We start from the raw sequence: 14,391 nt of genomic DNA, 5'->3' as shown, positions 1-14,391 counted from the left end.
GCACACCATGGAGAAAACGTCGACGTCTAGATTAGCACTAAGGACTAGTTATACATAATCTGTCTATGTCACATATGTACAGGACACGGGGAGTCGGAGGTTCGAGTCCAGACTAAACCGTGGTGCTCAGCCTGTTTTCCCATCAGGCTCAGAGGGATTCCCCCCCGATAGTGTCACGCGTCTCAAGAGGAGAACAGAAGCTCCTCCCACTCTGCCCTGGAGCGCCGTCCCAAATAAAATATTTGAAAGCAGCACAAAATTAAAAAAAGTTTCCTCCTCAATGCAAAACAGGAAAACAGAATAAAATCCCTGCCAGAGCGACGACCATGGAGGAGAGGAGGAAATAAAAGAGTAAAAGGTGGAGTGCAGCATGAGGTCTGGCAGGTGAGGAGGAGGAGGAGGAGGAAGGGCTCCGATCACACGATCTTCTTGATGCTCGGCCTCTTGAAGCTGCCGGCGCTGCGCTGCTTCTGCACCTGACTGGCCGAGCCGTGGCGAGTGCGCCCCCCGCTGGACAGGGCGGAGCTCGGGGACAGCTGGACGTTCTCCTTGTCCACACCTGAGGACAGAGCACACGCTGGGAAACCTCCTCTAGCTGAGCACCCAACACACAACCACGAAGTCTGACTTCCCCTGAATGCCACACGTACGCGTTGTTCTTCACCCTATTCATGGTTTGAGTTGTGTTTAGAGGTTTATATATTATTGTAGCCCTGATCTTTATGTTTAATTTGATACCTAACTTGTTTTTGGGGATTTATACCAGTTTTTTTCCTTGATTTGTACCTTGTGGTACAAATCAAGAAAAAAAAACTATTAGGGACCCTAAGAATGTAACGTAGTCCTGAATGATGTTTCTACTCGTTTGTGTGCTTATAAAAAGGGGAAACTATGCAGCTTACTTTGTCCTTTAATCTTAATCTTTGCAACATCTGTCCAGAGACGACAGATCAACAACTCTTATGTGCAATAATGTGCAAGATGGGGCCTAATTACTAGAAACGCTCAAAGATTTAACTAAAATAACATTATTATGTCAAATAAGACAAAAAAAAGGGCACATTTTAGTCTTTATCGTGCAGCCTTTCCGTCCCGTGTGCGTCATGTGATCGATCAACCACCAGGGGGCGCTGTCGCGAAAGACTTCTGCAGCAAAGCAAACGAAACCCTTTAGATGTGTGGAGTCGATCTGTCGCTTGAAGCGCGTTTATAGATCTGCTGTGAGAGCCAGCTGCAGCGTGTGCGTTGGCCTTAGAGGTCACGGGGTCACGGACCTGGGGAGTGCTGCGAGGTGGCCAGGGAGGTCATGGAGTTGGACAGGTTGAGGTTGGCAGTGATGCTGAGCTGGCTCTGGCTGGTGGGCGGGTAGGGCGAGGTCGGCGTCCTCAGCTGCTCCTCCCCTCGCTCCTCCTCGGCCGCGGGCAGGTAGCTGTCGATCAACGCCTCCAGGAACTTCACGATCAGCTCGGCGTAGTCAGGGATCTGCGTTTGCTGCGGTTACAAGATGCACGCTTTACTTTAGTGTGCTTCAGGGAGACACTTTATTAAGAGGTGTGTGTGATATATCATCCGTACCTTAGAGAACGGACCGGCAAACCTCCAAAGTCCATTAAAGCCAAAGCCTGTGAACAGAAAGGGAGACGAGGTGAGACGTGGAAGAGAGGAGGGAACATGCTTCTTAAAAACAGGAACAGACCCAGAACCCTCCGGCAGGACGGAAAAGACCGTTTTTCTTTTAATAAACGCCATGACCAAAACTAAAAACATTTTATTCTTCACGTCTCATTTAAAATCATCTAGAGCCTCCATATTTATTTCTAACTTTGGTAAAACTTGTAGACACTTGAAACATGTTGGATGTTTAGATTCAATTGTTTTCCAATTCTTATGAAATAAATTCAACCTGCGGTTTTGTATTTTTAATGATTGATGTCATAATAACTCAGTTCTTCCTGTCTAAAGACGTGTTCTAGTTCTAGTCCTGATGCTTCTGATTGCAGAGGTGCAGGGCTTTTATTTTGAAAGGGAACACACGTGTTTTCCCTTTCAAAATAAAAGTTTTCAGGAAGCAGGATGTGTCCAAACTGGACGACCGACAGTTAACGCACTGTAATGTGGGCGTGTCTAGTGTGGGCGTGTCTAGTGTGGGCGTGTCTTGTGTAGGAGTGTCTAGTGCAGGAAGGTCTTGTGTAGGAGTGTCTAGTGTAGGAGTGTCTAGTGTGGGCATGTCTAGTGTGGGCATGTCTAGTGTGGGCGTGTCTAGTGTAGGAGTGTCTAGTGTAGGAGTGTCTAGTGTGGGCATGTCTAGTGTGGGCGTGTCTAGTGTGGGCGTGTCTAGTGTAGGAGTGTCTAGTGTAGGAGTGTCTTGTGTAGGAGTGTCTTGTGTAGGAGTGTCTTGTGTAGGAGTGTCTAGTGTAGGAGTGTCTAGTGTAGGAGGGTCTAGTGCGGGCATGTCTAGTGTAGGAGTGTCTAGTGCAGGAGTGTCTTGTGTAGGAGTGTCTAGTGCAGGAGTGTCTTGTGTAGGAGTGTCTAGTGCAGGAGTGTCTTGTGTAGGAGTGTCTTGTGTAGGAGTGTCTAGTGTAGGAGTGTCTTGTGTAGGAGTGTCTAGTGCAGGAGTGTCTAGTGCAGGAGTGTCTAGTGCAGGAGTGTCTTGTGTAGGAGTGTCTTGTGTAGGAGTGTCTTGTGTAGGAGTGTCTAGTGCAGGAGTGTCTAGTGCAGGAGTGTCTAGTGCAGGAGTGTCTAGTGCAGGAGTGTCTTGTGTAGGAGTGTCTTGTGTAGGAGTGTCTTGTGTAGGAGTGTCTAGTGCAGGAGTGTCTAGTGCAGGAGTGTCTAGTGCAGGAGTGTCTTGTGCAGGAGTGTCTAGTGCAGGAGTGTCTAGTGCGGGCGTGTCTAGTGTAGGAGTGTCTAGTGTAGGAGTGTCTAGTGCAGGAGTGTCTAGTGTAGGAGTGTCTAGTGTAGGAGTGTCTAGTGCAGGAGTGTCTAGTGTAGGAGTGTCTAGTGTAGGAGTGTCTAGTGCAGGAGTGTCTAGTGCGGGCGTGTCTAGTGTAGGAGTGTCTAGTGCGGACGTGTCTAGTGTAGGAGTGTCTAGTGCAGGAGTGTCTAGTGTAGGAGTGTCTAGTGCAGGAGTGTCTAGTGCAGGAGTGTCTAGTGTAGGAGTGTCTAGTGTAGGAGTGTCTAGTGCAGGAGTGTCTAGTGCAGGAGTGTATTGTGTAGGAGTGTCTAGTGTGGGCATGTCTAGTGTGGGCATGTCTAGTGTAGGAGTGTCTAGTGTAGGAGTGTCTAGTGTAGGAGTGTCTAGTGTAGGAGTGTCTTGTGTAGGAGTGTCTAGTGTAGGAGTGTCTAGTGCAGGAGTGTCTTGTGTAGGAGTGTCTTGTGTAGGAGTGTCTTGTGTAGGAGTGTCTAGTGCAGGAGTGTCTAGTGCAGGAGTGTCTTGTGCAGGAGTGGCTTGTGTAGGAGTGTCTAGTGTAGGAGTGTCTAGTGTAGGAGTGTCTAGTGTGGGCGTGTCTAGTGTAGGAGTGTCTTGTGTAGGAGTGTCTAGTGTGGGCATGTCTAGTGTGGGAGTGTCTAGTGTGGGAGTGTCTAGTGTAGGAGTGTCTAGTGTAGGAGTGTCTTGTGTAGGAGTGTCTTGTGTAGGAGTGTCTTGTGTAGGAGTGTCTTGTGTAGGAGTGTCTAGTGTAGGAGTGTCTAGTGTAGGAGTGTCTAGTGTAGGAGTGTCTAGTGTAGGAGTGTCTAGTGCAGGAGTGTCTTGTGCAGGAGTGTCTTGTGTAGGAGTGTCTTGTGTAGGAGTGTCTTGTGCAGGAGTGTCTAGTGCAGGAGTGTCTAGTGCAGGAGTGTCTTGTGTAGGAGTGTCTAGTGTAGGAGTGTCTAGTGTAGGAGTGTCTTGTGTAGGAGTGTCTTGTGTAGGAGTGTCTTGTGCAGGAGTGTCTAGTGCGGGCGTGTCTAGTGTGGGCGTGTCTTGTGTAGGAGTGTCTTGTGTAGGAGTGTCTTGTGTAGGAGTGTCTTGTGCAGGAGTGTCTTGTGCAGGAGTGTCTAGTGTGGGCGTGTCTAGTGTGGGCGTGTCTAGTGTGGGCGTGTCTAGTGTGGGCGTGTCTAGTGTGGGCGTGTCTTACTCTGCAGATAGGAGGGCTGGTACTGCGGCGGCGACTCCTCGTGGTAAACCACGCTCTGCACGATGCCGTGAACCGGGTTCAGCAGGTTGGTGTCCTGACACATGGAGAGCACCGTGTTGATCTTAGAGTCCAGCAGGTTGTGGCTGAGACACACACACACACACACACACACACACACACAGAAGTGATTATTATAAACCAGACGTGTGAGGTGATTATTATGATATTATGAATGAAAGTCAGATCTACTCACACGACAGGGAACACCTTGGGGAAAACCACGCTGGCCTCAGCCAGATACTCGTACAGGATCCTCTGGTCGAAGTCGTCCGTGGTGTATTTGACCTGCGTGGCCTGAAAACAAACAAACAGCCGGTGAACAAACAGTAAACTAGATGCCGGTAAACAAACAGCCGGTAAACAAGCAGCCGGTAAACAAGATGCCAGTAAACAAACAGCCGGTAAACAAGATGCCAGTAAACAAACAGCTGGTAAACAAGATGCCAGTAAACAAGATGCCAGTAAACAAACAGCCGGTAAACAAACAGCCGGTAAACAAACAGCCGGTAAACAAGATGCCGGTAAACAAACAGCCGGTAAACAAACAGCCGGTAAACAAACATCCGGTAAACAAGCAGCCGGTAAACAAGCAGCCGGTAAACAAACATCCGGTAAACAAACATCCGGTAAACAAGCAGCCGGTAAACAAACATCCGGTAAACAAACATCCGGTAAACAAGCAGCCGGTAAACAAGCAGCCGGTAAACAAACATCCGGTAAACAAGCAGCCGGTAAACAAACATCCGGTAAACAAACATCCGGTAAACAAGCAGCCGGTAAACAAACATCCGGTAAACAAGCAGCCGGTAAACAAGCAGCCGGTAAACAAACATCCGGTAAACAAGCAGCCGGTAAACAGCCCTCGCGGCCTCACCAGCACGGTGAGCAGCAGCGCCTGGATCTTGGGGTCCGTCAGCACCTCCTCGTCCAGCAGGACGTTGGACTCGGAGACGGAGACCTTGCGGAGGTGAGAGTTCCCGATCCGCTGCGTCTCTGCGGTTGTGAAACAAACAGACGTTACATGAAGCGTCTCCCGGGACCCAAAGCGCTCGGCGCCGGACGCCGGAGGGAGGCTGCTCTCACCGATCTCGTAGTCGCTCTCCGCCACGCGCCTCATCTTGGGAGGCGTCGTCATGCCCGACTCCATCTCCGGTCTCTTCGGCGCCTTGGAGTCCGAGATGAGGTGATCGAAGCTCTTCCTGGTGCCTGAGGAAGCAAAGCGTCTCGTGAGCAAGCTCCTCCTCCTGCTGCGGCTCGGCCAATAAAAACACTGCTTATACGTTCAGAGTTCAAAATCTACATGCGAGCCAAATCTAATATTTTACAGGATGTTCGACCTTTGTAACGCATGCATACTATTTTTAGGCCCTTTCCTCGAAAAATGTCATTCCCAAACTAAAAAGGGTGTATCTCTGCAACCACTAGGGCTATTGGAATAATGTTGGTTATAATAAAAGGTACACATGTGAGATGTTGTTCAGATGTGTAAATATCAGTCTATATGTTACTGGTTAAGAGGAAATGAAGATGACACACAGAAAACAATGAAAAGGTTTCAGGTCCGCCTATATAAAAAAAAAAAAAAAAAAAAAAAAAAAAAAAACACTTTCAGGATGATTATTACTTTGAAATGATGCAGCTGTAAGGTCCAACTCTAACCCAAATCATAGCTCAATATGTGAACATTCTCTAACCCAAATCATAGCTCAATATGTGAACATTCTCTAACCCAAATCATAACAATATGTGAACATTCTCTAACCCAAATCATAACTCAATATGTGAACATTCTCTAACCCAAATCATAGCTCAATATGTGAACATTCACTAACCCAAATCATAGCTCAATATGTGAACATTCTCTAACCCAAATCATAACAATATGTGAACATTCTCTAACCCAAATCATAACTCAATATGTGAACATTCTCTAACCCAAATCATAACAATATGTGAACATTCTCTAACCCAAATCATAGCTCAATATGTGAACATTCTCTAACCCAAATCATAGCTCAATATGTGAACATTCTCTAACCCAAATCATAACAATATGTGAACATTCTCTAACCCAAATCATAGCTCAATATGTGAACATTCTCTCTGCAAAGGTTGACTTTGATAACGTGAAGCAGAACAAAGTTAGAGAGGGTTTAGAACAGAGAACATTCAGACGAGGACTCATTGGGGCCCATTGGACCCATTGGGGCTATTTGAATTTTCTCATGTACCAAACCATATATTTCACTTGTATATTACTTATGGTGTTTAATACATCCAAATACATTCATGAAACCTATGATTTACAGTTTTATATAACAATCGCTCAGTTTGGTTTTTAAAAGGTTGACTTTGTTTGAAGGTACTAAAGTAGTCCATGAGATGTGAGTCTACAAGGCCTCCTCTGCTTCCCGGTGCATTTAGTGTGACGCATGATTCTCTGAACCGATTCTCGTACCCAGCAGCTTCTTGGTGTTGGCCTGCGACGGCTGGCCCATGTCCAGGCTCATGGACTTGCGTGTCCGGGGGCTGATCTGGCCCACGGCCGGGTAGTGGTGGGCCGACAGGTAGCGCTCCGACACCTGAGGCGACGTCCAGGGCTGCGTCTCCCGCAGAGTCCTGAGGCGGCGGGGACAGACAGGGTTCATACACATTCTGACCAATGGATTTCCATGACTTTTAACCAAATGTGCATGACTTATAACCAAATTTCCATGATTTTTTACCAAATTTACAGGACTTTTCCATGACTTAACCAAACTTCCAGGACTTTAAACCAAATGTCATGACAAACATTTAGTGAAGTTTGGGTGTAAACAGTAAGAAGTGAGTAAATGTAGTATTTAAACTAACAATGAGAACACAAAGCATACAGTAAACCTTAAATGACTCAAATGAATGAGACAATAGTTTGATTAAAAGAATAAACATTTATATAGATGCCTGTATGTATGCCTGCTTATATTCTGAGTCTTTCTTTTAAAAGCATATTCATTATTTCAAACTCAGCATAAATGAACGACATGAACACATGAATATAACACATTTACATGACTTTTACTAAACTTTGGGGAGTTTAAAATTCCATGACTTTTCCAGGTTTTCCATGACAATAAGAACCCTGGACAGAGGACCGCGTTGGGACTCGTGGACCCAAAACCAGACCCTCTAGACCCACCAGACCTACTGGACCACCAGGGCCCCGGCTCACCTGCAGCTGGGGTCCACGTGGCTGGAGTACGTCTCCATGGGAACGGGGTCCATGGAGAGGTCAGAGATCAGCAGCGACTTCCTGTGTTTGAGGCTGCAGCGACTTCGGACCTCCTCAGAGACGGTGAGCAGCGCTGCAGAGACGACAAAGAAACACAAATTCCTCATCATGACCATAAACCAGGTGTGTGAGTCACCAGGTGTGTGAGTCACCAGGTGTGTGTGTCACCAGGTGTGTGTGTGTGTGTCACTGGGCGGTACCTACCAGCCAGGTAGGCCACGCTCTGGGTGTTGACCTCGAACTTGTCACACTTCAGGTGCTTGCTGATGAGCGCCAGCAGCGTGTGCAGGATCCTCACCGTCCTCGCCACCGTGGTGGCAGACGGGTGTCTGTAGCCTGAGACACAAGGGGGGCTAGCATGAGGAAGACCATGAGGAAGACCATGAGGAAGACCATGAGGAAGGTCCAGTTCTGGCTCTCACCTTTCAGCAGGTGGCCCACCAGAGCAAAGTTGAAGTTGGCGCTGAAGTTCAGACCCACGAAGTGATCCATCTGCTTACAGTGCCACTCCAGAGGACGCCGGATCTCCATGAACACCTCCTCTGGGCTCTGAGGGGGGGGGGGGGGAGGAGGAGGAGGAAGGAGCGTTTAAAAAAAACATGGCAACGTTAGTTTTAGTTTCTGCTTCATTTTCTGTATAAAAGGAAAAATAACGACCAGCACCATGAAGCTGTGAGAGCTTCATGAGTGTGTGTGTGTGTGTGTGTGTCTGTGTGTGTGTGTCTTTCTGTGTGTGTGTCTTTCTGTGTGTGTGTGTGTCTTTCTGTGTGTGTCTCTGCTCCACCTTGTCATTGAACACGCGCATGCTGTCCAGTGTGTGGAGGTTCTGCTCCAGCAGGGCGGTTCCAGCAGAGTACAGGTTCACCTCGTCCAGCTGGAGAACCGCCACGGCAACCCAGAACAGAGCTTTGTGCATCGGGGACTCCTGCACACACACACACACACACACACACACACACACACACACACACACACACACACACACACACAGAAAAACAAAAGTGATATTTTTGCTTTCACTCAGTAGAGATCCCTTTAGGAGGAGAGGAAGAGGACAGCTGGACGCTGAGCCTGATGAAGAGGAGGATGAGGAGGAGGAGGAGGAAGAGCGTCACCTTGCTGAGCAGCGGCTGCAGCTTGGTGAGGGCGATGACGGTGGCCTCGATCAGGACTTGGCTGTTGTAGTTGTCCGGCCCCTTCAGGCAGCTCTCCAGACCCTGAGAGGACGAGCGCAGGGATTAGAGAACCCGTGACACACGGCGGGAACAGAGCGGGTCACGTGACGCGTCATGTGACCGGCGGCTCACCCGGTCGATGCTCAGCAGCGGGCTGGCCTTGCTGAGGATCCGGATGATCTGCTTGATCTGACCGTGGCTGACCCGCTTACTGATGCAGCCGAACACCACCAGAGCCCGGGGCTGCAGGGACGGGTTGTACTGGAACGCAAACCTGCACACACACACACACACACACACACACACGTTAGATATACACACACACACACACACACACATGGGTTGTACTGGAACGCAAACCTGCACACACACACACACACACACACGTTAGATATACACACACACACACACACACATGGGTTGTACTGGAACGCAAACCTGCACACACACACACACGTTAGATATACACACACACACACACACACATGGGTTGTACTGGAACGCAAACCTGCACACACACACACGTTAGATACACACACGTTAAGTACTTTTATATACTTGTTTTATTCAGTCTGTATATTTAATATTCTTCTTTGTTGTTTTCTATTACTGTTTATTTATATTACTTGGTTGTTATCTTGTATTCACTTGTGAGCAATGCTGCTGTAATCCTGTAATTTCCCCACTGCGGGACTAATACAAGATTATTTTAACACACACACACACACACACACACACACACACACACACACACACACACACACACACACACACACACAGGTTGCAACACAGCAAGAAGCAGCAGCAGGAAGTTTGTCAGCTTCAGATTTAAAAGCGGATAAAAATAAAAAGCTGTCAGAACTTCCTCAAAGTTATTCACTCATGAATCTATAATGTGGTTTCATTTAGAAGCTCGGACACCAACGGTAGAGATACATAAATATACTGTGCATACACAAGGTGGAGCCTGAACGCATCATGAGAACGTCACCATTTACCTTTAGCCAGTACTCATGTTTACTGAGCAGAGCCTGAACGCATCACTGATCGACTGAGCAGCACAATGGAATGAATTACGATAAAAATAATTGTCGGATTAATTAAGTTCTTCTAGTTAGAAGTCACAGCTGGCAGCTGGTGAGGAGCAGACAGACAGACAGACAGACAGACAGACAGACAGACAGACAGTCGTACTTCTGAGCGAGCTCCGTCCACTGGTCCAACCACTTGCAGGCCGGGATGTCCCTCATGCACGCCTGCAGGGAGGAAGCAGAACGATGGTTAGGAACCTTAAAGAACGATGGTTAGGAACCTTAAAGAACGATCTGTTAGGAACCTTAAAGAACGATCTGTTAGGAACCTTAAAGAACGATCTGTTAGGAACCTTAAAGAACGATGGTTAGGAACCTTAAAGAACGATGGTTAGGAACCTTAAAGAACGATCTGTTAGGAACCTTAAAGAACGATGGTTAGGAACCTTAAAGAACGATGGTTAGGAACCTTAAAGAACGATCTGTTAGGAACCTTAAAGAACGATCTGTTAGGAATCTTAAAGAACGATGGTTAGGAACCTTAAAGAACGATGGTTAGGAACCTTAAAGAACGATCTGTTAGGAACCTTAAAGAACGATGGTTAGGAACCTTAAAGAACGATGGTTAGGAACCTTAAAGAACGATCTGTTAGGAACCTTAAAGAACGATCTGTTAGGAACCTTAAAGAACGATGGTTAGGAACCTTAAAGAACGATGGTTAGGAACCTTAAAGAACGATCTGTTAGGAACCTTAAAGAACGATGGCTAGGAACCTTAAAGAACGATCTGTTAGGAACCTTAAAGAACGATCTGTTAGGAACCTTAAAGAACGATCTGTTAGGAACCTTAAAGAACGATGGTTAGGAACCTTAAAGAACGATCTGTTAGGAACCTTAAAGAACGATCTGTTAGGAACCTTAAAGAACGATGGTTAGGAACCTTAAAGAACGATGGTTAGGAACCTTAAAGAACGATCTGTTAGGAACCTTAAAGAACGATGGTTAGGAACCTTAAAGAACGATGGTTAGGAACCTTAAAGAACGATCTGTTAGGAACCTTAAAGAACGATGGCTAGGAACCTTAACGAACGATCTGTTAGGAACCTTAAAGAACGATCTGTTAGGAACCTTAAAGAACGATGGCTAGGAACCTTAAAGAACGATCTGTTAGGAACCTTAAAGAACGATGGTTAGGAACCTTAAAGAACGATGGTTAGGAACCTTAAAGAACGATCTGTTAGGAACCTTAACGAACGATGGCTAGGAACCTTAACGAACGATCTGTTAGGAACCTTAAAGAACGATCTGTTAGGAACCTTAAAGAACGATGGCTAGGAACCTTAACGAACGATCTGTTAGGAACCTTAAAGAACGATCTGTTAGGAACCTTAAAGAACGATGGTTAGGAACCTTAAAGAACGATCTGTTAGGAACCTTAAAGAACGATGGTTAGGAACCTTAAAGAACGATGGTTAGGAATCTTAAAGAACGATCTGTTAGGAACCTTAAAGAACGATCTGTTAGGAACCTTAAAGAACGATGGTTAGGAACCTTAAAGAACGATCTGTTAGGAACCTTAAAGAACGATCTGTTAGGAACCTTAAAGAACGATGGTTAGGAACCTTAAAGAACGATGGTTAGGAACCTTAAAGAACGATCTGTTAGGAACCTTAAAGAACGATGGTTAGGAACCTTAAAGAACGATCTGTTAGGAACCTTAAAGAACGATCTGTTAGGAACCTTAAAGAACGATGGTTAGGAACCTTAAAGAACGATGGTTAGGAACCTTAAAGAACGATCTGTTAGGAACCTTAAAGAACGATCTGTTAGGAACCTTAAAGAACGATGGTTAGGAACCTTAAAGAACGATGGTTAGGAACCTTAAAGAACGATCTGTTAGGAACCTTAAAGAACGATGGCTAGGAACCTTAAAGAACGATCTGTTAGGAACCTTAAAGAACGATCTGTTAGGAACCTTAAAGAACGATCTGTTAGGAACCTTAAAGAACGATGGTTAGGAACCTTAAAGAACGATGGTTAGGAACCTTAAAGAACGATCTGTTAGGAACCTTAAAGAACGATGGCTAGGAACCTTAACGAACGATCTGTTAGGAACCTTAAAGAACGATCTGTTAGGAACCTTAAAGAACGATGGTTAGGAACCTTAAAGAACGATCTGTTAGGAACCTTAAAGAACGATGGTTAGGAACCTTAAAGAACGATGGTTAGGAACCTTAAAGAACGATCTGTTAGGAACCTTAACGAACGATGGCTAGGAACCTTAACGAACGATCTGTTAGGAACCTTAAAGAACGATCTGTTAGGAACCTTAAAGAACGATGGCTAGGAACCTTAACGAACGATCTGTTAGGAACCTTAAAGAACGATCTGTTAGGAACCTTAAAGAACGATGGTTAGGAACCTTAAAGAACGATCTGTTAGGAACCTTAAAGAACGATGGTTAGGAACCTTAAAGAACGATGGTTAGGAATCTTAAAGAACGATCTGTTAGGAACCTTAAAGAACGATCTGTTAGGAACCTTAAAGAACGATGGTTAGGAACCTTAAAGAACGATCTGTTAGGAACCTTAAAGAACGATCTGTTAGGAACCTTAAAGAACGATGGTTAGGAACCTTAAAGAACGATGGTTAGGAACCTTAAAGAACGATCTGTTAGGAACCTTAAAGAACGATCTGTTAGGAACCTTAAAGAACGATGGTTAGGAACCTTAAAGAACGATCTGTTAGGAACCTTAAAGAACGATCTGTTAGGAACCTTAAAGAACGATGGTTAGGAACCTTAAAGAACGATGGTTAGGAACCTTAAAGAACGATCTGTTAGGAACCTTAAAGAACGATCTGTTAGGAACCTTAAAGAACGATCTGTTAGGAACCTTAAAGAACGATGGTTAGGAACCTTAAAGAACGATCTGTTAGGAACCTTAAAGAACGATGGTTAGGAACCTTAAAGAACGATGGTTAGGAATCTTAAAGAACGATCGGTTAGGAACCTTAAAGAACGATCTGTTAGGAACCTTAAAGAACGATCTGTTAGGAACCTTAAAGAACGATCTGTTAGGAACCTTAAAGAACGATGGTTAGGAACCTTAAAGAACGATGGTTAGGAACCTTAAAGAACGATCTGTTAGGAACCTTAAAGAACGATCTGTTAGGAACCTTAAAGAACGATCTGTTAGGAACCTTAAAGAACGATCTGTTAGGAACCTTAAAGAACGATCTGTTAGGAACCTTAAAGAACGATCTGTTAGGAACCTTAAAGAACGATGGTTAGGAACCTTAAAGAACGATCTGTTAGGAACCTTAAAGAACGATGGTTAGGAACCTTAAAGAACGATCTGTTAGGAACCTTAAAGAACGATGGTTAGGAACCTTAAAGAACGCTGGTTAGGAACCTTAAAGAACGATGGTTAGGAACCTTAAAGAACGCTGGTTAGGAACCTTAAAGAACGATGGTTAGGAACCTTAAAGAACGATCTGTTAGGAACCTTAAAGAACGATCTGTTAGGAACCTTAAAGAACGATGGTTAGGAACCTTAAAGAACGATCTGTTAGGAACCTTAAAGAACGATGGTTAGGAACCTTAAAGAACGATCTGTTAGGAACCTTAAAGAACGATCTGTTAGGAACCTTAAAGAACGATGGTTAGGAACCTTAAAGAACGATGGTTAGGAACCTTAAAGAACGATCTGTTAGGAACCTTAAAGAACGATCTGTTAGGAACCTTAAAGAACGATGGTTAGGAACCTTAAAGAACGATCTGTTAGGAACCTTAAAGAACGATCTGTTAGGAACCTTAAAGAACGATGGTTAGGAACCTTAAAGAACGATGGTTAGGAACCTTAAAGAACGATCTGTTAGGAACCTTAAAGAACGATCTGTTAGGAACCTTAAAGAACGATCTGTTAGGAACCTTAAAGAACGATGGTTAGGAACCTTAAAGAACGATCTGTTAGGAACCTTAAAGAACGATGGTTAGGAACCTTAAAGAACGATGGTTAGGAATCTTAAAGAACGATCGGTTAGGAACCTTAAAGAACGATCTGTTAGGAACCTTAAAGAACGATCTGTTAGGAACCTTAAAGAACGATCTGTTAGGAACCTTAAAGAACGATGGTTAGGAACCTTAAAGAACGATGGTTAGGAACCTTAAAGAACGATCTGTTAGGAACCTTAAAGAACGATCTGTTAGGAACCTTAAAGAACGATCTGTTAGGAACCTTAAAGAACGATCTGTTAGGAACCTTAAAGAACGATCTGTTAGGAACCTTAAAGAACGATGGTTAGGAACCTTAAAGAACGATCTGTTAGGAACCTTAAAGAACGATGGTTAGGAACCTTAAAGAACGATCTGTTAGGAACCTTAAAGAACGATGGTTAGGAACCTTAAAGAACGCTGGTTAGGAACCTTAAAGAACGCTGGTTAGGAACCTTAAAGAACGATGGTTAGGAACCTTAAAGAACGCTGGTTAGGAACCTTAAAGAACGCTGGTTAGGAACCTTAAAGAACGATCTGTTAGGAACCTTAAAGAACGATCTGTTAGGAACCTTAAAGAACGATCTGTTAGGAACCTTAAAGAACGATGGTTAGGAACCTTAAAGAACGATCTGTTAGGAACCTTAAAGAACGCTGGTTAGGAACCTTAAAGAACGATCTGTTAGGAACCTTAAAGAACGATGGTTAGGAACCTTAAAGAACGCTGGTTAGGAACCTTAAAGAACGCTGG

General features: G+C 45.0%; 1 protein-coding gene across 2 annotated transcripts in view; it reads right to left on the bottom strand.

Annotated features, from left to right (window-relative positions):
• Positions 1-363: 363 nt before the first annotated feature.
• Positions 364-14,391, bottom strand: part of nf1a (neurofibromin 1a) — a gene marked incomplete at its 5' end in the record, with an annotated part of 72,314 nt that continues 58,286 nt past the window's right edge. Inside the window, 15 exons of one of the 2 annotated variants that reach the window (XM_079225079.1) lie at positions 364-559; positions 1,275-1,491; positions 1,576-1,622; positions 4,110-4,252; positions 4,363-4,463; positions 5,044-5,162; positions 5,253-5,375; positions 6,628-6,788; positions 7,381-7,513; positions 7,645-7,776; positions 7,863-7,989; positions 8,225-8,365; positions 8,556-8,657; positions 8,748-8,889; positions 9,810-9,871. In XM_079225079.1, the coding sequence (XP_079081205.1) occupies positions 417-559; positions 1,275-1,491; positions 1,576-1,622; positions 4,110-4,252; positions 4,363-4,463; positions 5,044-5,162; positions 5,253-5,375; positions 6,628-6,788; positions 7,381-7,513; positions 7,645-7,776; positions 7,863-7,989; positions 8,225-8,365; positions 8,556-8,657; positions 8,748-8,889; positions 9,810-9,871 (1,893 nt within the window). In that variant the 3' untranslated portion in view covers positions 364-416. Of the gene's footprint in view, positions 578-1,274; positions 1,492-1,575; positions 1,623-4,109; positions 4,253-4,362; positions 4,464-5,043; positions 5,163-5,252; positions 5,376-6,627; positions 6,789-7,380; positions 7,514-7,644; positions 7,777-7,862; positions 7,990-8,224; positions 8,366-8,555; positions 8,658-8,747; positions 8,890-9,809; positions 9,872-14,391 lie in introns of both variants that reach the window. The other variant, XM_079225078.1, reaches the window with a different exon arrangement.

Source organism: Taurulus bubalis (assembly GCF_910589615.1).
Source record: "Taurulus bubalis genome assembly, chromosome: 10".
In the NCBI taxonomy this organism is placed as follows: domain Eukaryota; kingdom Metazoa; phylum Chordata; class Actinopteri; order Perciformes; family Cottidae; genus Taurulus; species Taurulus bubalis.
Note: the sequence above shows the minus strand (reverse complement) of the source record. Positions and strands in the feature narration are given on the sequence as shown.